A 27,868-nucleotide genomic window follows, 5' to 3' on the forward strand; every position below is an offset into this window, starting at 1 on the left:
GGAAATAGTATGTATCTGCTAGGGAAGTCTCTTTTTCTAAAAATCAAGTTCGAACACATTTATAATGACCCATAATTAATTCAAATATATTCAAACTCATTGAGAGAGAGAGAGGGTAGGGGGTGTGGTAACAATGTTACACACTGGAGCTTTAATGCAGAAGGAATGCATGATTTGGAGTAGTAGTTTGTTTACCTGTGAGGCGTCTGTCAACGCCGTCCTGACTTCATCAATAAAAACTCACCAGACAGGAAATAATCCATTATGCCCTCTGGGGGACACATTTCTCCCAGAGACGGTTCAAGTCATTCTGTTGACCTCTAGTTCTTCCTGTTTGTAGAGCATAAAATAAATTGAAAAAAAAGTCAACTTTACATGTGATTTAGCTACCTCATGTGTGCCACATTGTGATGTGCAACGTGGCACATACTGTACAGGCTACATTGGAGGAGAGCGACATGCCACAAAGTACAGTAGTTCTGGCATGATGTTCCCTGCTGCAGTGCTGTAGTCAGCCCTTTGGCTTCACCACTCTCTGTTGCCAAAACCTCCAGCAGGCTGTTTGGCTCTGAGTGGGATCACTGGTCTGGCTGAAAGACGGTTCACACAGCAGCCCAAGTATGATAAGCAACACAGTGGCGTTTCTCTCCACTGCCATCGCCGCCCTCCTGTGGTTAATAAACACTGAGTCATCTGATTAATGAGTCATTAATCAGATGTGCACTAACAGTCGGTGACTCAAGGGGTTTAATTGAGTTTGCTTTACCATTGCACTCAACTGGAAGTAGTTTTGGGTGACAACATCAGCTTGATGGTTAAAATGTGAATGTAGTGCCGAGTTCTCACCTTATTTTGTTGGGGACTTTTTCCGCCATTTCATGTTTAAGTTTGAGTGTGGCAACAGTCTGAATTCAATAAAAAGTTATAGCTCTGAAAGCGCCCACTTAACACCTACTCACATTATTGTACCCTGGTGAAAGGACTGATGCCTTCCACTAATACTGAATGTTTAAAACAAAAAGTGGTTTAAAATGGCTTTAATACACAGTGGTAACAAATCTTAAATAACGCTTGTATTAATTCCAAGGGGAATCACGCCCCATAGCCCACTAACAGCTACAGGGGTTGCTATGGCAACCAGAGGCAAACCACCTTATGCCTAAAGGCCTTTGCACACTGGACGCATTTTGTTCATCAGAATTATTTGACCATTTGAAGTATTCTTTGAACATGTGTACAATCAACGCAGCATTCACATCAGCCGCGTTATTTTTACGGTGCGAAATTGCAACTGTTATTATTTAGGATTTTCCGGAGCTTAGGTCGAATTCACATCTAACCAATCAGAACGAGTATTGTTGATGACGTTCAGTCCAAACATTTAACACGGTGTTGTGTTTGTTTCACAAAACCCAGTTCTTCTTGATAAACAAGTAAAAACTATAAAACAATTACAAGACGTAATGGGAAGGTGTGTCATAATTCACATCCCAATTATTCACATTTTGTCATGTATATTCACAACTCATCCGGTGTAGCATTTTCAATTGTCCAGAGACTCTTTTCAAGTGCCATTAAGGCAACCAATGGCCAAGTGGAAGGAGAACTTGGCTTGTAACCGAAGGGTTGTCGGTTTGAGTCCCCCGCGATGGAAATGTAAACGTCTCAGCATTGTGTTTGGCTAGCACCTGTTGTAATATTTGCCCAACGTGGCTGGATTAGCAGACACTCTTGCTGATCGTTGAAGCAAAGTGATGCAACAGACCCACAGTGCAGTTCTCCAATAATTGTTCTCTATTCAAAATGAATGAAAATACTTTCAGCTAACACCTCCGCCACATACTGTACAGTACTTGTGAGTTGGCCGTTACTGTGTTTAGCTAAACTGCACTGTACATCATGGTGGAAATTTCATTTGACTGTTAGATTACTTGGGTGCCTCAGTCCACTGCTTCTTTATCCAGCAGACACACTACACTGGGCACAAAAACAGACTTGCTGAGCAAATCAGACTTGTGGGCAGTAGTTCAGAGTTCTGGAACCAGACAGACGAGCCTACACATCAGTCTTTGTGCCACAGTCGGTGGAAAGCCCGTGCTCCACTCACACAGGGGGGTTATATACATGGAGATAATGACTTTAACTGAGCTGGTTCAACTCAGTTGTAAGTGGATGTTTAAAGGGCGGTCTGGCTTATGTTCAGTGAAAGCCATCATAGCAAGATGCCCTATAAACAGGGCTACATTTAGCAAGAAATGATGGGCCTCATCTTGTTAGTTTTAGTTGTAAACTTTCTGTGAGTATGTAAAAGCTGAAGCGTCACCAGCCACAATGCTGATATAAGTTTGCTGCGGGCACAAATAGGTGTTTTTCTGTCTGGTCTCATTTCTTGCCATATTTTGCACCACAGATGGAGCAAAGGAAGAGACAGCTTGATCACATTAACAGACCCTTGTCTGAGTTCATTCTGTTTTTCCCCATCCATAACATTTTCTGTACTAAAAGCTACCAGTTTCAGACAGGCAGGGCCACACTTCTTTTTTCTATTTCCTGTACCGACAGCACTCACAACAATAGTCCTCTCCTCTCGTTACCTCAGTTGACGATTTATCACTGAGACCACACAGAGACAATTCAGACTTCCAAGTACATGCCCATTTTCATCAGTGAGGGTCTGTCTGCCCAGACATCCTCAACCTAAGGCAGGTTCATCATGTTACAGAGCAAAAAAGTCCCACTCACAGATATGCTGAGTTCAGACATGGCTTTAGGGGGCCTGGGGGTGGTTTTCCTTTAGGAGCGCTCAGACTGTAATGAAAGCTTACACCATCCATGAGGCCCACTCCACCATCCCTGCTTTTGTGATATACCCATGAATACAAATGGCCCCGCTAATTCACTCTAACTCCTCACAACACTCATTTCCCCTTCTGCCAGAGGTCGTTTGGTGCTCCATCGCTCTTGCAGCTCCTTTCCTCATTATATCTGCTGCCCATGGGATTCTTCTTCAAATCTTCCACACAATTACTGTTGAGCAACTAAACAATCTCTGATTCATGTTGAGACTGATGTGCTCAAGTTATACCATCTCCTGTTTGCATTTGAGAGGCGTAATTCAAATAATCCACAGCACTTTGTTTAATTGTTGACTCATGTGCTTTGATTTATGTGTGACCTTCGGTGTGTTCAGTGTTGTGAGGGCATGAGCGTTGCAGTGCAAAGTCAGTTGAAGGCGATCCTGAGCACTGGCAGCCATGACCGGGCCACCGCCCAGACTCCGGTCCCTGAGCCACAACCGCAACCACAGGGAGCCATAGATCCAGGCCAGGGGACCACAACATGATGCTAGGGCTACACGGAGGCAGTGTACACACCAAGAACCCAGAGTTCTTAAGGTTTTAGAAATGGTAGTACACTGACTAATTGGGACAGTCTTTAGAAACTTGGAATTTGGTTCACTCGCTATGACTTGATCCAAAACCTTAGAACTGAATAGCATTTCTAGTTGTGCTGCATATCCAATTTTCTTCAACTTATTTTTAATCCACATTGATCAAACTGTGCTCATGCTGTGGAGCCACAGCAAGTTGTACATCAAAACCCAGAGTTAATATCAGAGGTTAATATTTAATGTGACAAAATGTTTTTGTTGCACCAAAAATGTGAGCACTGCTGGAAAGTATGTCAGGGTAATCTGTCTCATGGGATTGATGAATTAAATTGCTTTGGATTTGCAACAGTTTTATCCACACAGTTGCACAAGAAAAGTCCTGGGCTGAAACAGAAAACACTAAGTGGGGAGGGGAAAAGAAGTTCAAGGCCTTGGGTTGCAAGTAGCTTACATTTACTGTTCAAAAACAATTAAATGTAAAATACAGTAAAAACAGTATTTCAGTAATATTATTTTTAGAAATCTAAAATCCTGATACCAACCTTGAATCTGCACTTTATGTGGAGCATGGAATCATAATAGCATATAGCTGACTGTATATTACTGCCTACCAACATCTACAATGCTCAGTAGTTAACGCAGTGTTTCTTTTTTAATTATTCAGTAGATAGAATATGAATCTGTAAAAGCAAATGAATGTAGTTTCAAACAGTTATTTAATTTAGACATTCGGGAACAGTAAATGGTGAATGTCTTAGCAAACAAGTACATTTTCACTCATTGAGCAGACACAAAGTGACATTACCATGTGTATTAAGTGGTGCTATGTCCAGTGTCCACTGCTGCTGTTCATTAGCCACCTGCTTTCTCTCTGTTAGCTGTTGGGGACTGTGCTAGTAGCATAATGTGGAATTAATAAGTAAAGGGGAGGTAAGTTTCTTGCTTAAAAAACAAAATATTTTAGCTAAAAGATGCTTAACGGCACCACAGTGCTGAGGGAAACTGTGTTTTATATAATTTAAGTATTTTTATTGGAATTGGTAGATAGACCATGTGTTTCTTCTACTTTCAGTTGTTATGCTAGGCTAAGCTAAGCTAGCTGCCTTATAGCTCCAGCTCCATACTTGGAGGTCCATTGTGTAATATTTGGAAAGGTTTATTGGTTTGGAAAATGAAAATTGTTTGGATTCCGTAGCCATAAATTAAGCCTTGTATTTGAACTTTTCTTTAAAATGGCTGCCATCTTGTGCCTCCACATTTCAAGCAGAAGCTTAAGCTATGCAGAAGCTTACTTTGCAAACAAATTCGGGTATGTGAAGGTGATGCACTTCCCTGATGTGCTTGGGAAAAGGAGGAGTGAACAAATGGCACTTTTCCATTATACAGTTCTAGCAAGTTTTGTGTAAAGTACCTAAAAGGGATACTTAAGTAAAAGTACAAGTATCTCACCAAAAAGTACTTTGGTATAAATTTTATAATCACTTTTTTAAAATATTACTTATTTAGTAAAAACCTTAACGTATATCACATTTACTGTAATAAGTATTGAAAGTAATTACCAACTCTACTTCTTCTTCTGATTTTATTTGGTAGTAACAAGTAACAAAGACAGGGAAAATATAGTGTTAAGTAAAAGTGCACAATTTATTTAGGAAATGTAGTGGAGTAAAAGTTGCCAAGTACAGTTACATAACATAAAACAAGTTCTAGCACTACACGGCTCTACTCGGTTTGGTATCTGAATATCGTTTTCCATTACTATAGTAACTCCTCAAAGTGAGTGTACCGGAGCATTGTCGAGCCGAGCTGTGTTGGAACTGTATAATGGAAAACCGTCATAAGAATCCTATATCATATACTATATATACTGTACATCCCTAATTCCTACACATTGAACATACAGATATGAAAGTAGTATTAATCATATTTCTGAATTCTAAAGCAGTGACAGAGACTATGCACCATTGTGTACAAATGCTGCTTGAAATTTTTGGCCTTCCTGCAGAGTTCTACCCTGATTATCCTTATCAATGAGAGACAGGCTGATGGAAGAAGATAAGGCTCTCAGGCACAGGGCCGTTACGAGGACAAATACTCCCCACAATTCAAACATCCCTGTGCAGCCTATTAGGTCAGAGATTCTGTAAGATAAATGGATCTGGAGACCAAATAGAAGGGGCGCATTGTCTTGGGTTTCAATAACCCTGTTCTATGAATTATGATGAAAACATCCTTTGGGTTGCACAGTACTGTGTAATTGTTGTTCATAAACAGGCACATTTATTAGTGTAGTGATCTTTTCTCTGCCCTTCAAGCAAAGTTTGTTGAAGCCTTTCATCACAGATCTTCCATTCTTCCGCACTGTGGAGTTAACGGTGCTTTTTCACATGAAACACCTGCCTGATGCATCTGGAAAATACTCAAAACCCACAACATCAATATGTCGGGCCAGAGGCAGACATATGCTAAAAACACTATCAGTGAGGGGACACACAGGGTAGGGTTATGAGTCTCAATCTGATTCATCAGCTTTTGACTCCCTGAACCAGTGCTGGAAGTGGACCGGTACAGTCCGGTACACAATTTGACTATTTTAAGTACCGGCACTTCTCACAAGATGCTGGAACTCTGTTTAGGTTATCTGTCCAACTCATTATTATGGCCCAGAATAATTATTTCTCAGAACTCGCCCATTCTCATGAGAGCAAAGTGTTTATTTTTAGTTTCTACAGTTTTTATTGTTAAAAAAGAACAATATCTATCTACGCACATGATCTGCTCTGGCAACCTCTAAAGGGAAAAGCCGGAAGAAGGAGAACAAGAACAATATCTATTAAAACATTTTCATTAATGTTTAATTATATTCACTGACTTCTTGCCACATTCGTATTCTAGGGGACAGCATAATAACAGGACACCAAATAATAAGGACTGTGTGTTTGTTTAAATCATTGTTGGAAATGTTAAAGATGATCTAAATATAAAAATTGTCCAGTTTTTAGTTATTTTAATATAGACTGAATATTTCAATAAATAGATGTTGTGAACATCATCTTATGGTGTCTTATTTACTGAAGATTTTCATAGTTTACTGTTTAATGATTTAGTAATACTTTCAGACATACATGCGTCATATGGATAAGGGGAGTACTGGCACTTATTTTTTCCCACTTCCACTATTGCCCTGAACATCAGTCTATATCTTTCACATATTACTTTTCAAGTGTTAATCAGGCTCATGATTCTACGAGGATCCATAGTTCCCTCGTGTCCTAATCTAAAACCCTATTATCCCTGCTGTCACTGCCTCTTATCAGCTTTTATTGCACCACTGATAACCCATTCAAAGGTGCATTAGCATATCGCCCGTGCAGTAAAGTCTGTAGGGCCTGGCCGTTTTGGACCATAAAGCATAAATATCCTGCTGCAGTTTAATCCACAACCCACAGGCACCTTTCCTCTGCAGAAACTGTCGGAGTGAAGAGACGGAAAAACAAAGTTAATGGGCGATGACCCTCAGTAACGCTCTGCCGCTACAGGGCACAGCCTCCGATAACCAAAGGCGTTCTGCGTAGGTGAATGTTCTCTGCATCTGGCCGTTCCGTCGTAATGATGTAGCACAAAATGTGTCAGCATATTTGTCAGTAGAGAATGAGATGATTCACCTATGTCTCAGATACCACACTATATTTTGTAATGCTGTTAAACGGCTTCCTTTTACATTTTGGGTGCTTGTTCGTGAGAGCATGCTGCATAAATCATCCTGTGTATTCATCAGGACGTGGAGTTTCACGTTGAGCTTTGATTCTCACTCAGACCTGAAAGCTCACTGAACAGTGTTGTCCAGTATAAATAGGAGAGCCTTTGGTCTGCTGCCACTGGGGTTGAGTGCAGCAGCAGCAACAACAAGGAGGAACAGCTGTAGACGCTCTGCTCAGCTGTTGTACCTTTCCTGACCATGCTGCACTGGAGGAACTCTAGTCTGTTTTAGGGCATAATTCAACTCACTGCATTTTTTAAATCTTTGGCTGTGTAGCTGCTGGAAAGTTGTTGGGTATTTTACATGTTATCATTTGTATGAACAGTTAATAACATAAGAATGTGATATAGACGTTGTTTCTCATAGTTAAAATCCCTGTTACTTCTCCTACAGATCATTTTAGTATCTTCCAGTCCATCCTTTTGGTTTTACAGGCCATCGGTTATTCTGTTTACCAAAACATCAAACCACCTGTTCATCAATTAATGGGTTCGGTTTTATGTCAAGAATGGTTTCGATATCACATTACATGTTCGATACCAACACCAATATTAGTCCAATACAGACTTTTTACATCTTGCAGCCATTTCAATGACTTAATTGCCTAAGAATACTTTCCTTTCTTGAATAAGACGATACAATGTTGAATATAAATCAACAAAACTACAGTTGCTGATTTGTACGTACAATTGTGCAGTCTGTAATAGTGAATCCATAGGATTTATATTGGATTGAACTTTGTATTTTGTAGTTTTAAAGCTGCTGTCCCTGATGTCGTCATTTGGCGATACTTTGGCCAACTTCCTGTCTAATACCATTACTATCAAATGTGACTTCATGAACTTTGTGGCTTCTCACTGAATATTGGAAATGTTTCTCCTTGATTTATTTTTTGAGCCCTGACACTGAGAGACACGTCATTGATTACACACTCTAGCTCAGTCTGGATTATGTATGTCAATAATTCAGAAAAATTCTCTGCTTTCCATATCTTTAATACTTGACTAATTAAGACATTGAAAAACTGGGATATAAACACTTTTTGTACATGAAAAAAAGAGCTCAACACATTAATGAGTGAAAAATTACTCCAGTCAAAGTGGATTTCCTGTGATTGTCTGGTTTAGAGGAGGCCTCCAGGTGCTTTATAGGTCACTTGGCCTTGTTCCCAGAACGGTTTGAAAAGGAAGGATTAGGCTGTGTTAATTGGATAGATGGTTCAAAAAGATTAAGTGCAGCGAGGAGCTTTTCCTCGCCTCTTCAACCCAGTAGTCAATAAATAATGTTCTGTTAGAGGTGTTAAATGGAAAGATGATGAAAAATCACACACTGGTGCATTTAATATTAAGCTCAAACTAGGGCTGCAATGATTAATCTGTTTTTTTTCCATTAATCATTTGGTCCATAAAATGTTAAAAAACATTTTTTTATCATTGTTCAAAGCAGCCCTACTTCAAACACTGACAAACAGCAATGTTAGTGGACTAACACAACCAAGCATATACGTTGTGTGTGTGTTTGGGTTTGAGTTTTACATGATTTGAAACCTAATTCTTACAAACATAGCGACTTTTTAAATCATGCACCAAACTTTGGCAAGGTGGTTAGTAAGACATTTTTCTTCAAAGTCAGAAGAACAGACTTAACAATCAGTTTATATCTCTGAAAAACCCCTCTCTGATGTTTGCTACAGGTCCTTCAAGCCAGACTTTGTCCTGATTCGTCAGCACGCCTACAGCATGGTCCCCGGTGAGGACTTCAGGAACCTTGTGATCGGCCTGCATTTTGGTGGCGTCCCAAGTATCAACTCCGTCTTCTCTATCTACAACTTCTGCAGCAAACCTTGGGTGGTAAGCGATTTTATTTTAACAGCTCTCTTCCCTCCACTTTGACCCTCACAAAGGAGATGTTAGTCCCTCCCTCAGCGGCTGCCTCTGACTGATTTATTTCTGCTGTTTAAGGGAGCTGTAACACCTGCCTGTGGGGCCAGCAGAGCAGGTGTCCTCCTCCACCACTACCACCACACATTATTACTCACTCTGTAGTGAGAATAACAACATTCATAAGACTGCCTTGGAAAAGTGCTTGGCTCTGCATGGGATCACAATGATACTTATCCAACAGGTTGATTTGAATGCATATCAGTTCATGTACCTCTCTCTATAGCTCACTTACCTATTTTACAAATTCAAATACAGACATTTTACAACACACCGTTTTACAAGACATACGACGGCCTAGAATACAATACATCTGCCTTTTCAAACCAACCTCACATCTGTTACGTCAACGTACAGCTAGAAGTAACAAAAGCAGGAAAAGGAAATTACAACACTTCAACATTAAATGTTTTATAATTGCTCTTAAAAGCCCCGACATACTTAATGTGTCTGCAGGGAGTTGCTACACATTTCTGTTTATGCATTCATGGCTGTGGTTCCATTCATATAAAAAGAAGGATCAGTCTAGATCTTTTTCTGCCTAGGATTCTGCCTTTACAACCACCTGGCATAAGCTCTCTTGGAAGCAAGCGTCCCTGGGTCTCGTAATCTTAGTTGTAATCTTTGACTAAAACAAGATGCACCAACAACTTGACTGGTGTAGTGTAGTGCAACAGGGAGCATGTTCAGTCCACACGTTCACAGACTCTAGGGTTGTTCATGCTCATATACTTAGGGTATGCATGTAACGTTACAGACATGGGTGGATGATGATATTTCTCTCACGTGGACCACAGAAAACATCTGTGGACTTGTGGATGCAGACGGTATTCATCTGGCCTAAGAATCTATCCATCCATCTACTGCATCTAATGCCAGTCTCAGCTGACACACGCTATGGACGCCATTTCGTCAACATACAGAGACAAACGTAAACTAAGGCTATGTTCGGGTTACCAGGCTGAAGTGACTAATTTGTTTGGTTGATGTGACTCAGATCTGTTTTTATTTAGGTCTGTAAGGAGACAGAAATCAGATTACCAATTCAGATTTTTTGGAAATCACATCTGTGTCACTTCAGTACGTGGTCCGATATTAGATGGATGGGACACTGATGGAATACATGGCAAATACAGGGGTATATAAGGAATTTGACATATTCACAATCCATGTATCCCAACATTGATCAAAATGTGTTGGTCTGTTGATTCAGCAAAAAGATTATAGTCTCCATTGTTTGGGTATCTGTCACGATGCCCATCCATTCGGCCCTGGCTGGAGGCCGGGGCTGCTGCCACCCAGGTATATTGTGATGTGTTGGGAGTATTCTTTGTATAAGATTTTTTTTATAAAGATTTTCTATAATAAGGCCCAAATGACTGGGCAGCTCCAAAATATGTGAACATTATCTGCAACCTGGTCCCCAAATTTCCTCCAACTCAGCGCCCTGCACGTATCACCTGATCTATGAGGCTTTTTGCCCTTGTGTACCTGAGTGGTCCCACAAAAACAGCATTTTTGGTCAATGTTGATGATACATGCATGCCATTTTAGAGGGCAGTCACAGTCATATTCAAGACACTTTGAGTTAATGAATTGGATTTGAATAATGTGGCTGTTAATGTGAACGTAGACTAATCTAACCCCCAATCTGCATGTCTTTGTCATGACTGTGAGCGTAAATTGGAGTATCCAGTGAAAACCAACACTCACACGTAGAAAACATGCAAATCCCACACACAGGGTGACCCTCAGTTGATCCAGGATTTGAAGAATCGGGCCAAAGAATGTTAAAAATCAAAAATTGGTGGTGTAACTATACTGGGTCACATTTTACAAGCATCTGAACAGGCCAGAATAATGTCAGTGCCGTCGCAGATGTTTACTTCTAGTGTGCTTCAGTTGTAAACGTGCTGTGAACACAGGTGTACCTCCTAAAAACGTAACCTCTCCTGTCCTCTGCTGCATGAGCGCCATCTGACTTGTCTTGTTTATTCCTACTTGCAGTTTTCTCAGATGATTAAACTCTACCACTCCTTGGGTCCTGAGAAATTCCCCCTGAATGAACAAACCTTCTATCCCAACCACATGCAGATGGTAAGTGCCTTTCAGTTATTTTTCGTCATTTAAACCACACACAGAACAAAATAACATGTGAAAAGAACGAGAAGAAAGATCACCACAGACTTCCTGAGGCCAGTTTTTCATTAAATCTTTATTATAAAAATATAAAACACAGAAATTAAGTCAAACATTTCTATAACCCCGACAAGGAAACTCCCCCGTCCACACTTCAGGAATCAGTGTTTACACACAAACTGTACACAGCTTCCATGATGGGATTTTTTTTCTTTTTTTTTCTTCTGTAGGATCAAACTTGACCGAGCGTTTCTGTGTTAAGCAGACAGGATATTTACACAAATATGAACCACAGAAATACTGACACAGAAACGCCACAGTGGGAGACGCAGCCTAAATATCGCATTCAGTAACTGAGTTCTATCATGATTGAAAGTGTACACACACCATTAAAGGGCCATTGTGTAAAATTCAGTTGAAATTATTTTAAATTGGCAGAAATTGAAGGTGAAATGTTTTCTTCAGTGTCCAGTGTTGTTTTCATAACCCCAGGATGTGGCTTTTGTATTCATATCAGAAGCCAGGGCACCATTTTGGACCACCATGTTTTTTTTACCATAACTAGCTTTTGATGCTAGCTGAAGGCTACATAGATTCTCCAACACCCTTAGAATGAGTTTTTCCAAATTTTACACACTGCACCTTTAAGCTCAAAGAAAAAGGGTTAACTTGATTCATTATCAATCAGATCAGAAATACTTGACGGATCTATGATGGGAAGCGAATAAGAAGTTCACTCACAATCCAAAAATGTGAGCAAAAGAAAGTTAAATATCAGGATTCATTGAAGGATTTCGTGTCAAAGCTCAGTAATCATTACTTAAGATGCAAAAGGGACATCATTATTGTAACAACTGGGGTTTTTAATCAGTGTTTGGTACAAGCCAGTTGTTGTCTATCTCCTCTAATATGGTGAGTTGTAATTTCCTGTGACGGCCTGGATGGGTGGAACTATTTCAATCGTTTGAAATTGTCAAATGTAGCTCTTAAATGAAAATGTTGACACATTATGCTGTCAGAGTTGTATTCTGTGATAGCGAGGCTATATTTTTTTAATGTGTGTGTGTGTGGGTTGAAGGGGCTGTTACTCCTTTGAGGCAGATCTGTGTCTGGTAATGGAATGGAATGAAGGTACTGCACAGAAAATAAAGAGTAAGGGAAACCTCCCCACATGGGTACAGGCAAAGAAGAAGAGTGAATTTAGTGATAATATTGTTACTTTCATATATAATAATGTCCATTTCAAATAGTTAAATAAAAAGATTGAATATACTCTTACAAAATAAATCGTTTTCTGAAACTTCTGCTGATACTGTACTTGGTTGGTGGAGAGTGCCACCAGTCAGAGGAACTATAGTCGAGCAAAAAGTACCATGATATATAATTTTCAGATGCTGGTTCTTCATTCTAGATGATTGAACAGGCTGTGATTGTTGCCACTAATGTGTAATCCGTTAAACATAAATAAATGTAAGAACAGAGATTTCAGCTGAGTTGATAGTTCATTTCTTTAGCTTATGTTATATACAGCAAAAAAATAAAGTATGAGCTCTTCCCCCGTGTTGCCACCGTAACAGACATTCTCAGCCTTTCGGCTGATGCTCATCAGTGTTCAACACAAACAGAGCGTGTTTGTGATGCAACTGCAAAACAAAAAGTGTTGCATCACAAACCTTCAGGGAAGAAGACGCTATCATCTGTAAAGACACCATACAGTAAAAACTGAACATAGTCTATATATATATATATATATGTGTGTGTGTTTGTGAAACAACACCATTATCAAAAAATAGTTTTGAAGCCAAAATAAGAGGTATAATATTCATGGGTCATACCTAAACTTTGTTTGGCAATAACAGTATAATAGTTTTACATCTCAAATGTACCTTTTGATCAATGCCGATTGTACTTTTTCCATCGTTTGGACATTTATCTGATACTTAACGACTTAGTTTAGCTTCGTTTTTGTAAGGGGACGACAGGTAAAAGATTTACAAGTATAGCCTCCAAGCACAGAACGATAATAGCAGGAACTGCAACAGAGATACTTGTGTCAGCAACAACAGTGTCTTTAAGTTAAGTTCTGTATTTCCCAGTGGACGTTGTTCAACGACTTACATGCGTTTTAGGCTTTTTAACTGTCAGTCGTTGTTGTATTTTGAATACAACTGAACCCTAATGTAGACAGCGCACTGTAAGGATTGTTTAAATGTGACCAAAGGGAAAACCACGAAAGAGTTCAATTGGGAGATCTGTAAAACAAAATAGATATTGTTTTCTTTAAGAAGTGCTACGAAACAGGCACTGCAATGGATTTGTTCTTTTCTCTTTTTGCCCCTTTAAGAGGAACAGTCACCCAGATCAGTGAGCTTTACGAGTCCTGAAATACTCTACAGAAGAGACGGAGTCAGGGACGCGACAGTGGGGTTTGGGGCATCGTGCGGCTGGGTTCAGGGGTCGGTGGCATTGATGGTGGTTTTGTCTCGGGAGGTCATGCCTCGGTACCAGCTGCAGTAGCCCTCCTTCTGCTGGATGCAGGCGTAGTGCCGGGATTGGTAGCCAGAACTGCCAAAGTGTGAGAGCATGTCCGTCCATAGGCACTCGTTCTTTGAGGTCACAAAGCATGGCAGGTAGTGGCAGGACTTAATCTACAGACAGAGAGGAGAATATGAAACAGATGTCACCATGGGTGAGGAAACAGAACTGTGCAGCAGCAACAGCTAATGAAATCACTGCTTTTCCTTTCAGTAAATGGTAAAGTAAGTACCATGTCTCCTTGACAGTGTATCACCAATGGAGGCCAAAGTTATTGTTGCTATATGAAAGTAAGTGAATCTGGGCAAAGGTGATGAGCAGAAAGTGAGTGTATAGTATTATCTTATCGTTTATTAGCGCTCATGTGATCATCATTCACCTAACATTTGGTGTGAAAGCACCATTATGGTTAGTAATAAGAGCAATGCCTCATCTTAGTCTTAACAAAAACAACTTATTGAGCAAATCAACTGCAATTGTGAGTAATGCAAACTTGCATTCTAGGCAAAGGCCAAAATGCAATTAACTTAATAACCCATTTTGTATGTGAAATCTCAGCTTTGCTTCTCAGTCACTGCCTGTTAAAGATTAATGAATCGGGTGTAAAAAAAAAAAAGAAGAGGCAGTTTTTGTAATAAGCGTGAATAAGCTGGCTTCCTGAATCAGTCATGTCATTTTGACTTTAGTGAGCCTCTACGATGTGTCACGACTGCAGGTGCTCACACAAAAAAGCAGCTCCGTGGATGAATATGCTGCATGAATGGAAATGCTGTGACGGCAAAGTGGAGTCTTTAAGCTGCAAAGAGCTTGTGAATGTGAATGAATGAGCAGCAATTTCAGTTCGATAGTTAGAGGGCACAATTCCTATTCCGTATGTTTCCATTATACACACCTGGAGAATCCAGAGATCAGAGATCCTCAACATAACTTCCTAATTTGAGTGGTTTAATGATCTGTGGAGAATAATTTTGTAACTGGTGCAAAGTGCTTCCTACTTTCCAGCGCTATAAATCATTATTTGTGGAGGAATGTGGTGAATGACTGCGAGGAGCATTTTATAAGTGCGATGATGTTTATGCCTGTCTGCTCTTACGGACTCTCACAGTGACATCTCACTTGATTGACGGCCTTCGCTGGATTCCTCTGGGCTGCTGCCATGTACACTGAACAAAGTTTACAGGCACTGGCCCAAACTGGAAACAAGCAGGTTTTTTACTGCTAATCCACTTACACTGATAGGGGGCCGATGGTGTTAGCAGATGTCCAGGACATTGCTGTACAGTAGGACGCTTACTACATGGGTCAGCAGCTGCGCAGCGGCAGGCTGCACGGTTGAGTCAGCCAAACCTTGGAATGGAGACTTGAACTGATTCCAGAGCTGTTACTTAATGACTGCTAAAGTGAGTCTTAAAACTTGTTTTCTCTCTATTTCTGTCTCAGCTGGACATCCATGATGAATCATAGTGGAAATTAGTCTCTAAAGTTGAACTTGTAATTCAATCTCAATAAATATGCACAACTGCTATGTAACCAAGGTTATTAATGTGGGTAAATACTTTTTGCTCTCAGTCTCTTTTTCCTGTAACAGAAGTGTTATTGATACCAAACTGATATGACCTTTGCCCATAGAGTCTTTTTTAAAGTACTATAGTGGACCGTGGATGAGCAGTTTAGAGGTTATTTGTAAACAAACAATGTCTCCTTTTCTGGTTTCCACTCACCCTGCACTTGCAGCCCAGCTGGTAGCGATGGTTGATGCCTTTCTTCTGGGCCAATGAGAGACGGTCCCACTGCTCATTGAAGTTGCACAGCCCGGTGTAAACCTTGTCATTGTACACTCGACCTGACAAAGCGAACAAATGAAAACAATAGGTTGTGTTGAGTCACAAGCTGAATGCAATATTGTGTATTTGCCTTTCAAAAATGACATTTGTGCCATTTTTGAATTCCACTTCCTAGTGCTGGTATTGTAGGAGGATTACAGTTGGACAATGAACGGCTGTGCAAATCACCATGGTAATATGTTACTCCCGACCAAAGTGTAGGATAATTACACCACACCAAACCAATGTTATTTCATTATTTGTCTAACGCGGGACAATATAAACGCATTGTTCAAGCAATCCAACTCATTTATGTGTGGAAAGACAAGCTAATCCCATATTATACCAACACCCCTATTTGTAAATATCTAAAGGTCAGCAGACATCTATTTTCAGTGCTCGACCATTTGTAGCTTACAACTCCTGAGACAGGTGCACCACAACGGCCCGCAAGCCCTCAGGAACATCACGATGTGTTACATGTGTCTCCTCCACAATGTTGTCAGCATGCAGGAATTTGACAGCTTGCAAATATGTGCTTCTTCGACCCGACCACTCTGGCCACTTCCCCTTTCTGGCATGACTGGAGTCACTCACACGCTTATTACATGGTGTTGAGTGTGTGACATGCCCCTAAAATACTAATCAGGAGCAGAGCACTCGAGGCTTGATCAAAGGAGACTCAAGCAGCTCATTTCACAGGCCCTGCTGTGTTTAAATTGACAGTAATGCGGTGCTGATCATATGCAGGACTTATTATAGACATCCCGAGAGCAGCAAAAGACGGCGGTGATGTCAGTGGCACCAAGGTCGCATAAACATAGCCATGGGTGCCTGGCAACGCCAGCTCTTTCACTTGCACTGTGGGGTGTAGCTGCAGTCGTCACAGGTCGGGACCTAGCAACCGTTATGTACACCAAGAATGACAGTGTCCAAGGTAAGCTGCACCTCTGTTGGAAATAGTAACTCATAAAATGTGTTGACTGGAAAATACCAGCCACTTTCTGCTCGCTGTTAATTACAGGTTGTGAGAGGAAACTGCCGTCTCTCACTTGAGACGGTGAGGGAAGTTTGGCCTCCTTGCACAGTGGCAAAATGGTAAATTTAAAAAAAGTGGGAAAGTTGGTTGCAAAGGACCACTGAATGACTGCTTGGTGAGAAGAGAAGTAGGTAGAGAATAGTGGTGACAAGTAATGCTGCTTGGCAAGACACTGAAAGGCCTCTGCGAAGAAATAAGCATCCAGCATCTCTCTAATTAAAACACATTTTGTTGTGTTCGTAGCTCAGAATATGCACTGAAATTTCTGCTCAGCAGTTTAGTCAGGCTTTGGGATTGCTTTTTATTTAGCAATACGATTAAAAGTGGTTTTGTTCAAAGATTTCTTCTTCACATTTGTTCTGTGTCGGGCTGTGGCCGTAATTACAATACCACGGTTACATTGTCATGTCACACCCACCACAGAGCCCATCTCACTATTACTGCAAACAGAATAACCAAAAAACAGATGCACTCTTTGGGGAGACAATGACAGTCCCGAAGCACAGTGGATCACCACAGCAGTACATCTTTTATAAAGACCTTTCTTTTTTTGTTTGCCCCAGCAGTTACTGTTGTCAGCTCAGCAGATGAGTCGGTTCACTGGTGACACCTGAAGGCACCTCGAGTGTGGTTCTCTGCACTGGTCGTAGAAAACACTTTTTCCTCTCTCCCTGCACCTCAGCTATGGTGCGTGGCCAAAACAGCTGATCACAGCAGGACAACAAATGGCTTATATTGAAACCATAATCAATTCTCGGTTGGTTTCTATCACACTGATGGGGTTTTCTATTTTTCATCTATACACGAATGGTCATTTACAATGTACAGTACATCTGTGTTATCAGGGAACAGTGATCATGTGGGAGCACGTAAGGAAAAATTGGCGCAGCTTATGATAACTGCATGGTGGTTATCAAAGCAGCATAAATGGCTTTACAATTTGGATTGGATTGGAAAATCTTTCTATTATCCACGATGTCCCCGAGGGGAAATTTTGTTTGCACAAACCAGACAAAATGTACAAATACTTAAAAGCATGCATAAAAATCTAATGTGTAAAAAACATAATTATAATAGATTTCATCATGATAAATGTACAGTGAGCCACTTGAAAAAACCCACAGCTGATGGGATGACTGACCTCGGGTATCTCAGACTTTCCCACACATAGAAGGTTGAGAAATGTAACCAGGCAATTTGACTTTTCAAAGTAAGTTGTGGTTGATCCATGACAAGCATGATCGTCTTACCTGTGATCAGGTACTGGTACTTGTTGATGTCAAACTTGACACCGCACAAACCCTCCGAGGCGCTTGTGTAAATGTGCTGCACATGCTGGACTTTGTCAAAGCCTTTGTACATCTGTAAGACATAACAACCCAATGTGGAGTTAAGATATGACACAAACAAGCACCATGTTGCACCCACCTTCACCTGGTACTACACCCCTTACTCAGTTTCACACAAACAATGAGGATCGAAAACAGTGAGCTGAGCTTATCAGATGACATTCCTTAAGGAATTCCTCATGGAGTATTAGAGTCAGCCCTTGACTGAATCTTAGATAACATAATTACGTTGTGTAATGTGCTCCGACTTTGATTCTCTGTCTGCAAGGTCATTGCTAAACAGTGGACTTGAGGTCCATCTATTCAGCTCAGCTATGCAGAGCAAGAACTGGAAGTCAGTGTTTGTCCTGAGAACTGCTTTTTTTCCAGTGCAATTTATTTGTCTGGGAAAAACAGGAAATCCCTGTTTAGACGCGTCGCTCCCAGAAAAGCAGAACAAACTGTTACTTAAGCCTAAAACTGTGGAGGTTTGGGAAAGCCAAGGACATTTATCTCATAGGATTTGTTGGAATTCTGGAGCAATTGTGTTCTGCATTAGCCCACAGGGAAAAAGGAAAACCACTTTTTGCATTAGAAACCAGCCTGCAATCCAAACAAGCAACCCAAGAAGTGCAAAGGTCACATCTAGTTCTTGAGGATAATCCTTACAGTGCTGACTGGCGTGCTTCACTGACAAGATGCTGCTTAATATACTGCTTTTATTGATTGTACAGTTGCAGAGCATTCAAGTGTTTACATTTGAAGTGCAGAGTTTGGGTGAGCTGTAACATTGTCTGTGAGCCTGCTAGTCCTCCAGCCTGACTGCTGTATGAGCAGCAGGCCCGATGTCGGCATCCGTCAGAAATGTGCAGCATTATGTAACAATTCAGGGAAAGTGAAGAATGGAATTTCAGACTAAATATCCCAAATGGCTATTAAGCTGTCACACAGTAGCTGAAGGAATGAACAGATTTGTTTTGCTCGTTTAATCAAATATAATACCTACAACTATACTATCCTATTTTGAATAAGCACAAATAAATCACATTTCACATGTTTCAAGGCACTTTCGGGCCGGGTAATAGTTTCTGCTTCTGGAGAAGTCTGCTAGTGTCTCTGTGATGTAGATGTCATTATACCCCCCTTTTCCTTGGTAGTATGCACACATCCTACGTAGACTGAGAGTCCAGTGGGGAATGCACTCTTGTTTTGATCAAAAGAGACAATGTAGAAGACGGTGAGCATGGACACTTGCCTGAGATTGTGTGCGGAGATCTAGTGGCACCAACACATGAACAGTACATGCGTTGAATTCTAGACTGATAAATCCCTGTTTTAAGTAAGATCGTAACTGTTGACATGTACATGCAAGCAGATATGTGAAAACGCTTTTCTTCTAACTTGGAAACGAACATTTATTTAGCTCAACACAAGTTGAAATAGCTTTGTGCTATCTGTCCATTTCAGTCACACCATGACTCTCTTTATCCCTTTTCAACATGAGTGCTAAAAGAATAATTCCACATTTTTGGGAATCTGTGTCTTGTGAGATGGTTTTATCCGCTCACCTTCATTTGCTTGACCGTGTACCGCAGCGTTCCAAAAGGTCCATCCCTCAGGAGCTTCTTCCCCACCACTTTAGCACGGATCACTGTGAAGAGAGGAAGAGACACGTCAACCCTTCTGAAATAGATAACAAACAACTCACTGCCTCGGCTGGTAGGAGGTATTAGCAAACATCCTTATAAAAACTATTGAAGCACCATGTTGGCACCACAGTTAATCTCTTTATCCGATTTTCTGCATTGCTGCCATTTGCCAAGGTGGGCCAATGGGGGGTAAAACTAGAGGCCCTTTTGAGTTTGATACAGAAATCTCTTCCATGTAACTTGGAAGATCAGTATTTTTTTGAGTGGCAGCTCCTATTCCCCTCAAAGAATCACTTTACACTTCACATGCAGCTTTTGTAGCTCTGTTTTGATTTTGCAGAGAGTTGGACAAACGTGATTGATTTGAAAATGTATCACAACATAGGTTGTTTGGTGTCGGTGTGTGTCACCTCTATTTAAACAGGCTTCCTTCTATATTGGGACCACAGCTGCATTCAGGACCCACATGTAAACGCTAGCAAGGTGAAAATGCTCGGCGGCGACTTGAATTTGTTTGCTTTCACACATCTTGGTAGTAAGGGGGCTCATTGTGGAAGGCCCAGATTGCCAAGTGTAGAAATGAGTGATAATGTGAGCCTGTGAATCGTCTAACCAGAGCTGCGGGCCCTGCATTTAAGCAGCCAAACATCTGTGAAGTTCACCTGCTGCCCACAGCAGCACCCGACCACAGACACAACTAACACCGGCTGTGTTTGTTATCATCTCCAAGAGGAATTTCCTTCCCACATTCTTTGGGGGCGCACATTCCCCAGAAGGGGGAAAAATGAGAAGCCTTTCATTCTTTTCAATTGGAGAAAGAAATGAGGCATGTGGCATCTTCTGTTTGGTCTGGATTTGTCTAGCTGCCCTGCCTCCAGGCAAATGGAAATGTGTATGAAAATACAACTCAAACAGGAAGCAGGTCAATTTTTTACCACCCAAAAGTGGTAACCACAAATTTATTTTGGACGTGACGATCCTTATCCATGTCCAATTCTTAATATAACCCCCTTTTATTTTGAGCCAGTATGAAGAGATTCAAAACTGTGGCCATCCAGAATTTTACACAGAAAAATATGTTGTAAGTTGGGTATATTTTAATGTAATTACAAGTGATGAGAGTGCCTGTACATGAAGTATTTGTATCATTCTTGTTGGAATTGTAGCAAAATTCAACACAATAGATGATTTTAACAATTTTTCCCCCTCAAAATAAAAATTTCTGCTAACTTGATGAATAGAATCAGGTATCTAATACCAACGACTTGTAATAATTGTAGAAATGCAGTAAATCCTAGCATCAGCACCCAAGTGTTGTGATACAATCAAACTCTCTGACTTTCACCGACATCTTTTCTTAGCATCTCCAAACCAACGCAGATGTAGGTCATTTTTGTATTAATGCTCTGTCCCGGCTCACTGCCTGCCCTCCCCTTTATGACCTTTCGCAAACAATTTGCTCCAGTACATTTAATCCATTAATCTGTCATCTATTTTGATGTAAGCCCAAGACTCCTATTACCTGATCGACCTCTGCTAAATGAACCTAAATGGGGTTTGACAGAAATTTGCAGATGCAGTTTCAGAGGAACCAGACCACAATTACAAAGGAATGTGCGGCTAAAGAAGGATACCTTTGGCTCAGTTAAATGCACTCGTGCTGTTTTTTTCAACTGTCACCCCAAAACCTAGTTTCTTCCTCTGCTCTTACCTCAAAACCAGCCCTCAGGGGAAATCAATGTTTGTGTTTCAAGGTCCAAAGGTCAGCTAATTCAAATGAAGTACACCCAGATAGAGCCACCTCTTGTTGGACGGCAGCCACTAATTAGCCAGTGATGGTGCATCACCCAAAGGAATGTGCGAAGGGCCTCAGCTGCTCTGGAGACGGAGGATTTGTGCCTTTCCCCTATAGTGACCCCTTGACCTCCCATCCATTCAGCAGTTATATTTACATACACCCACATGGCAGCCTGCTCATGTCAAAAGGTCTACTGTACATTAGAAGTGTTTATTTAGCCCAGATTTACAGTGTGATTTCTGACCACTCTGGCTCAATTATATAGAAATTAATATATGTTCATCAATTTCTTTTACAGCAGTTTTCCAACAAAGATGGTTATATGGTTATTTTTTTATGATGTGATTTATTGGATTTTGGAATAGAATTGTATTTATATCAAACTATCAATACCTTTCAACTTGTAGAATAGCTTATTCATAGTTATATCAGCAACTGTTTTTCATTAAATAAGTAACATCTATTCATGTTAAATCATTTTACTGTCTCTCTGGAGAGTAAGGTAATAAGCCCCTGTTGTATCACATGTCCCAGTTAAATAAAGTTGAGTTGAAATATCACTCTACACTGTAATGTAGGAGTCTCTCTCACTTCGCTAACCATGAGAAATTACAGGCCAGTGCTGTGACGCACAAATATTCATTTTCTGCAGAGGAACTGACACACATTTTTAAAGAGTGGGAGGCATTTTGGGATGAGAGAGCTAACCAGTGTCTAACAAACAGAAAAAAAAGAAATGAGTGAATCAGTTTGTAGTCTGTATTGCTTGCCCAAAGCAGGGTGTTACACAAGTACTAATGCAAATGCAAAATCTAAAGGTGAGCATGTAATTTAGTTAGGCATTGATTTCAGCCTACATACAGAGTGGCAAACTGCAGGCATGACAAGAATAAGGTGACTCATTTATGTATATGTGTGTGTGAGGGAGAAAAACACATTGAGGCGTGATTTTAGTATTCAGTGAGTGCTCCAAGTTTGAGGAGGCGAGTGGGAGGAAGAGGAATTCTCAGGACGACATGCTACTGCGCTCAAAAATAAACACTGAAACTGAATCCCTGCTACAGAGCCATGTGTCAGATGGAAAACCCTGGAGCATTAAGTCGTCGACGTCTACTTACTAGTTGGTGAAATGCAAAGGCAGCTTATGAGTCGCCGATACTATGATGTTCCGCTTGTGTCACAATCTTTGTACTGACCTTAAGGTTTTAATGAAAAGAGCATTACAATGTTTGGCCATATTTAAGTTTAACATAAAACAACTGATACATATATTGTATTACAGTGGGAAAGTACCACATAAGGTTAGTAAACCGATTGCTGACTCACACAAAGGGGGTTGGTGTGTCAACAGAAATGCCTCTCTTTGTGTTATGTGCAGCATGTAGTGTGGGCACCAGTCAATCAAATCATGTTATGCAAATATTCCAACCCAGGCGCTAGCCAATTACATCATATTTATGCATTAATGCTAAAACAATTATGTGCCTAAATGGAGATCTAGGAAAAGGAACTGTATTTTCATTGCCGTTGTCTTTTGTGCACCCAGCAACACTAGTCATGGAATCACTATCAATTTAGCAATGCTAGCAACTCTTGCTATGACGCTGGCCACAACAGATACTGCTCTCCTCACTCCCAATGCCTCCAGCTCCAAGGATCAGGCCTTCCCATCATCTAATAAGTAATAGGCTCCCTCGACTGTCAGGTACACACATATTGAGATTAGGTTTCCAAACTTAAACTGCCACCGTAACCTTAAAGAACCAAACAAATAAAAAAATCTTCCCCTTCCCAACCTTCCCTAGTTTTTAACAAGAAAACACATTTTCTTTTCAGCTGGAAAGAGGCATGGGAATATTTAACCAACTAGTCATTTAAATTCAAGTGTCTTGCTAGCTGACCTCAAAAACACTAGCTGTCAAGGCTAAAATTGTTGCCTTTAGTAGGTTTTGACCAAAGTATTTAAAATAAATTGCTCCACAACAAACCTTGCCTGCAAATTAGTGTGTATCCATGAAAACACAAGGACAGAGTTACAACCAACACCTGGAATTCTGACTGTCAGCTATGTGTTATCTGTGCTTCCTAAGCATCTACTTTTCATATTTTCCATCTCTTGCTCGTCATATCTTTGTCGTTCTCACTCACTCTCTTTGCTGTTTCCCAGCTGTTATACTTGGATTATACTGCTTTTCTGACAGTTACAGTCCATCTCCGATAAAAGTGACATGCCTGTGTGGAATGAATTCTATAACTTTTATTACTATACTTGTCAAGGTCACACATTTCTCCATAATACCTTTTTACAAGTATAATTCAAGGCATTGAAATCACTAATTTGTGTCACTGTATTTTACTAGGCAGACCCTGCAGGGGCTGTGTGATAATCAGAGACAGGGACATTTGATACTCCTTGCTCAGTGGACAACAATCCAAAGCTAGTACGGAATCCAGAGCCTTTGACATCTTGTCATTTTTGAACTCACTTTAGGGAAAACTATAGATATCTTATCCAAGCTTGCATAATGCATCTCACAACAGGAGTCCTGGCTTTGCTCTAGTTATCATCCGTCACCTGTTGACAGAGGGTGTATTGATTCAACTACTGTACATAACTCATTAACAGGAGGAGGATGTAATGGAACCAGGAAGATGCTGTCACAAAGCTCCACGCAATGCATCGCTCTAAACCTGTGTGGCTGCACTTGTTTGACAAAGCTCCTCTGTGCACAGCAAAATGCACACAGTGGCACAGGATACCTTTCTCGTACTGATCCCCAATGCCAAATCCAAGCATGAACACATATCACGCTAATCCTCAGCAACTGACCTGGTTCACAGTGCAAGTATGTGTTGGTTTCCTCCGATCACCCCGAGTGCTTGGGAATGAGCATCGTTACGCAGCAATATTAAATCTCACGGTCAAAGTTCACCGCTAGGGCTCTAATCTTGCCTTCGAAGAGCTTTGGAGAGACAAGCGTTGCTCACTTCACCTTGTGAATAGACTGGTGTAAATCTGATGCCCAATAGTAGCCAACTCGGTCTTTACATAAAAAAAAAGGAGCCAGTTCACCTTCTGGAGCTCAGATATGTGAAAGAGAAAATTGATAAGATGGCTCTGAACTTCTAGCCCTTTCACCTGATGGTGCTTCGTCCAGTGGCTTGCCTGTACATGATTATGACCAAAGAAAACAAGAGCAAAGCACTTAAGTTATAGGTTTTCAACTTGGAAGATTCATGACCGTCACCTTTTGATGTTGTCGGAATTACAGGGTTTCCCCCTAATAGCGTTAGCTTTTTCAACCCTGTACTTTTTGTTTTCCCTATATTTGTGTTTTGTAGAGATTATAGGTTTGGGTCTAAAGTAGTAGACGTTAAACGTAAGAATAAAGCAATATGACCCGTGCGACTTTCCATATCTGTTGCAAGAGTAATTTTGTGTTCTTGTCTTGCCAGCCTCCCACCACAGGGGGGAGTAGTCACTCTTGCCAATTATCCCCAAAGCACTGTATTGATGAGAGGGTAACAAGTCTCAGGTGTTTTGTACTGTGAGGCAACGAGTATGTCAATGACGTCTTTATTGTTGACTTTTGGATGAAAGTGGACTTGATAGAGAGAGCAATTTTTTATTTTATGTTTGGAGTTTATGGACATGTGGATAATAAACAAAACATGTAAAAACAAAGAACCGGTAACCATAGTTCCTTTGTAAAGTAAACACTGATTGAGAAATAGTGAGCAATTTTTACTCTTTACTGGTGACCAGCAGAAAGTCTAAACATTTTTGTTTAGAGGTGTTGCTGCAGAAACATGGACTTCCCTTGTCTAGTTGAAACTAGAGGTCAAGGAGAACACATGGGCTACACTTGTGTTTGTGTGAGCGTGTGCACATGTGTGTTACCCCACACAAACTCTCCACAATAAATCAAGTTCGATCCCTGCACCGCATTTCAGCCACTAAACCCATTGAAAACCTCAAGCCTCTCTGCCTACAGGGTGGATCAGACAATCCTTGTGTCTTTCCCACTGTTATCTAAAAAAAACACAGGTCAGGTGGGATTTATGTTCTCACCTAACCCAGTTCCCAAGTTCATATAATTGTGGGGAGGACAAGAAAGAATAATTAAGCAGTAAAAGAAGCTATGAAAACGTCCTTCACCCGCTGCTCCTGAACCAGAGGTTCTGCATATCTTAGTTACAACTGAGTGCAGGCTGTTAAACAGATTTTGAAACATCTAAGCTCGTGTTATATACAGGTGACAATTTACGCTGCCAGCTTTAAAAGCCATTTTTAGTTCAAAGTGTTTTACCAGTGTGTAAGAAAAGCTAGACACATTCTTTCAGAAAGAGAAAAAAAATCATGATCTGAGGGCAGAGACAGAATTGTGACATGCCTCATTTATCTGTGAGAACTTGCATTGCTTCACAGCTGCAGCTCTGCCACGCCACTGAAAAACTTCCCATTTTAACAGAATATGAATATGAGGTGAAGGGAATCAAGTGGGAACATTGATTCGTCTCTTCATTGATATGAGTCAGTTTGAGGATAACAAGGACAGAAGGAATGGAGAACCTATATGTTTAGCTGCCACAATAAAAGTTGGTTCCATTATATATACATCCTAACTGTACACTACTTTTTCAGCATTTTCAGAGGTTTGCTATGATGTCATGGCATCTTTCAACATATTTTTAAGCCCCTAAGTACAGCAATGTCAAAGCTACTGTATATAACAATGCATTAGATTGTTTATTTGACATCTATCCTCTAATGAATGCACCTTCAATTTAAGTCACTGGATCATTAGTGTTTAAACACAACCAGCAACTCCTCATCTGAGGATAATGCTCGACCTAACCAACAAACAACAGTCCCAACAACAGTCAATCAAGTGACACACTCCTTTTTTTTCAGACCTTACCAGGTAGTACATCATCCTACAGTAAGTCACTTTCGACCGAGGCTGCTTCACCCCTCATCCAGTCTTTCTTGTCTGGGTTGTGCACATAACAACAGACCTACATTTCTGATACAACATTGAGACATCATGGAGAATCAGTGCTGCTGACTGGCTTTCGCAACATTGAGTAACCCACATTTTTGTCTCAAGTTCAAATGTTTAAACTTGAGAGAATTATGCCAAACGTGGCATCTATGTGTGATGCTTAATTATCGCACGGGAAATTTGCATAACATGAGGTGTGAACTTGAACATAATGGTTAATGAGAAAAAAAAAAAATATAGTAAGAATTGTGTTCATATATTTTCAGGTGAGCTTTAAGGCTTTGCAATTATATAACTGTCTTTAATATCAACACGATAAAGGGATCAATGTATGTCGATATGTGTATGCATAGTGCAAATACACCAAAATTGCTATGAATATTTATACAACAAATTAACTGCAATAAGTCAACTATCGCACTTTATTCGTCTGACATTTATTGATATTGACTGACTTGGAAATGTTGAACCATGATTATTACTACAACACGTTTACTCTACTGTGGGGGGGTGGAGTGGCTCAGTGGTTAAGACCAGTACCCTGTGTGCGAAAGACATCATGGTCGCAAGTTCGATTCCACTCCTGGCTGATTGTACTTAATCCCATTGTAAGTCGCTTTGGATAAAAGCGTCTGCTAAATGACATGTAATGTAATGTAATACTGTCCCCATTCACATCAACACACTCTGTAAATAGTGTTCAGCTCCTCCTGTCTCCCTCTCTGAACAGACAGTGCACATGTCGACTGTATATAACACTCTGACACTCCAGTAACATTATACACAGCCACTTCATAAAACAAGAACTATCCCTTTAACTCGTAGTATTACTGGAACTGTAATTACATGTGGTTAAACCCATATGAGTGAAAATCAAAATGTCTCCTTGATTACAGTAAGTGTTGCGTGTACTCGTGTAGTAACAGAGTAGCATGTGCAGTGAAGCAGACCGCGGGTCAGTCTCTCACTGACAGACTGCGCTGCTGTCCGGCAGCAGGTGGTTGGAGGGTAACGGGAGAACGGGCCGATTCGCGGCAGAATTAAACAAAACGCCGTCCCTCACTCACCTATCTCGGAGTTGCAGAACGCGTGCTGCGGATGCGACGGTGCGCACGAGCAGCCCTCTGTCAGCTGCTCAACGTGCAGGCTGCTGAAGACGAGCAGCAGGCTGATGAGGTGCTGGAACACTGACTGCATTTCTCCAAACTTTCCGCTCTCTCCTCTCTGCTGCTGCTGGAATTAACTGCGCGGAGTCAGTCCTGGTGCTGCAGGAATAACAGTCTCTGTGTAAAGTCTCCAAGTGTCGTATTCAGCTGTGGCTGCTGTTGTTGTTGTTGTTGTTGTTATTACTGCTGCTGCTTCTTCTCGTTCCGCTCGCTCGTTTCTCTGAATCCCCCTCAGACGCACTGTCGTACATATAGCGCGCGGCTGACGTTCACGCCCCCTCTGCGCTCCCGCGG

General features: G+C 40.8%; 2 protein-coding genes across 4 annotated transcripts in view; one reads left to right on the forward strand and one right to left on the reverse strand.

Moving 5' to 3' along the window:
- LOC131456083 (synapsin-3-like) overlaps positions 1–27,868 on the forward strand; it is a 112,924-nt gene that overhangs the window by 40,438 nt on the left and 44,618 nt on the right. For all 3 annotated transcript variants that reach the window (XM_058624063.1, XM_058624062.1, XM_058624064.1), the window contains exons 5-6: positions 8,845–9,001; positions 11,099–11,188. In XM_058624063.1, the coding sequence (XP_058480046.1) occupies positions 8,845–9,001; positions 11,099–11,188 (247 nt within the window). The remainder of the gene's footprint in view (positions 1–8,844; positions 9,002–11,098; positions 11,189–27,868) is intronic.
- LOC131456084 (metalloproteinase inhibitor 3-like) lies at positions 12,068–27,804 on the reverse strand. Its single transcript, XM_058624065.1, has 5 exons — positions 27,476–27,804; positions 19,524–19,606; positions 17,878–17,989; positions 15,487–15,608; positions 12,068–13,878 (listed from the first exon to the last, which is right to left on the reverse strand). Exons 1-5 carry the CDS (start codon positions 27,603–27,605, stop codon positions 13,681–13,683), a joined length of 645 nt encoding a protein of 214 aa, XP_058480048.1. The 5' UTR covers positions 27,606–27,804; the 3' UTR covers positions 12,068–13,680.

The sequence above is a fragment of the Solea solea genome, chromosome 3 (genome assembly GCF_958295425.1).
Source record: "Solea solea chromosome 3, fSolSol10.1, whole genome shotgun sequence".
Taxonomy (NCBI): Eukaryota; Metazoa; Chordata; class Actinopteri; order Pleuronectiformes; family Soleidae; genus Solea; species Solea solea.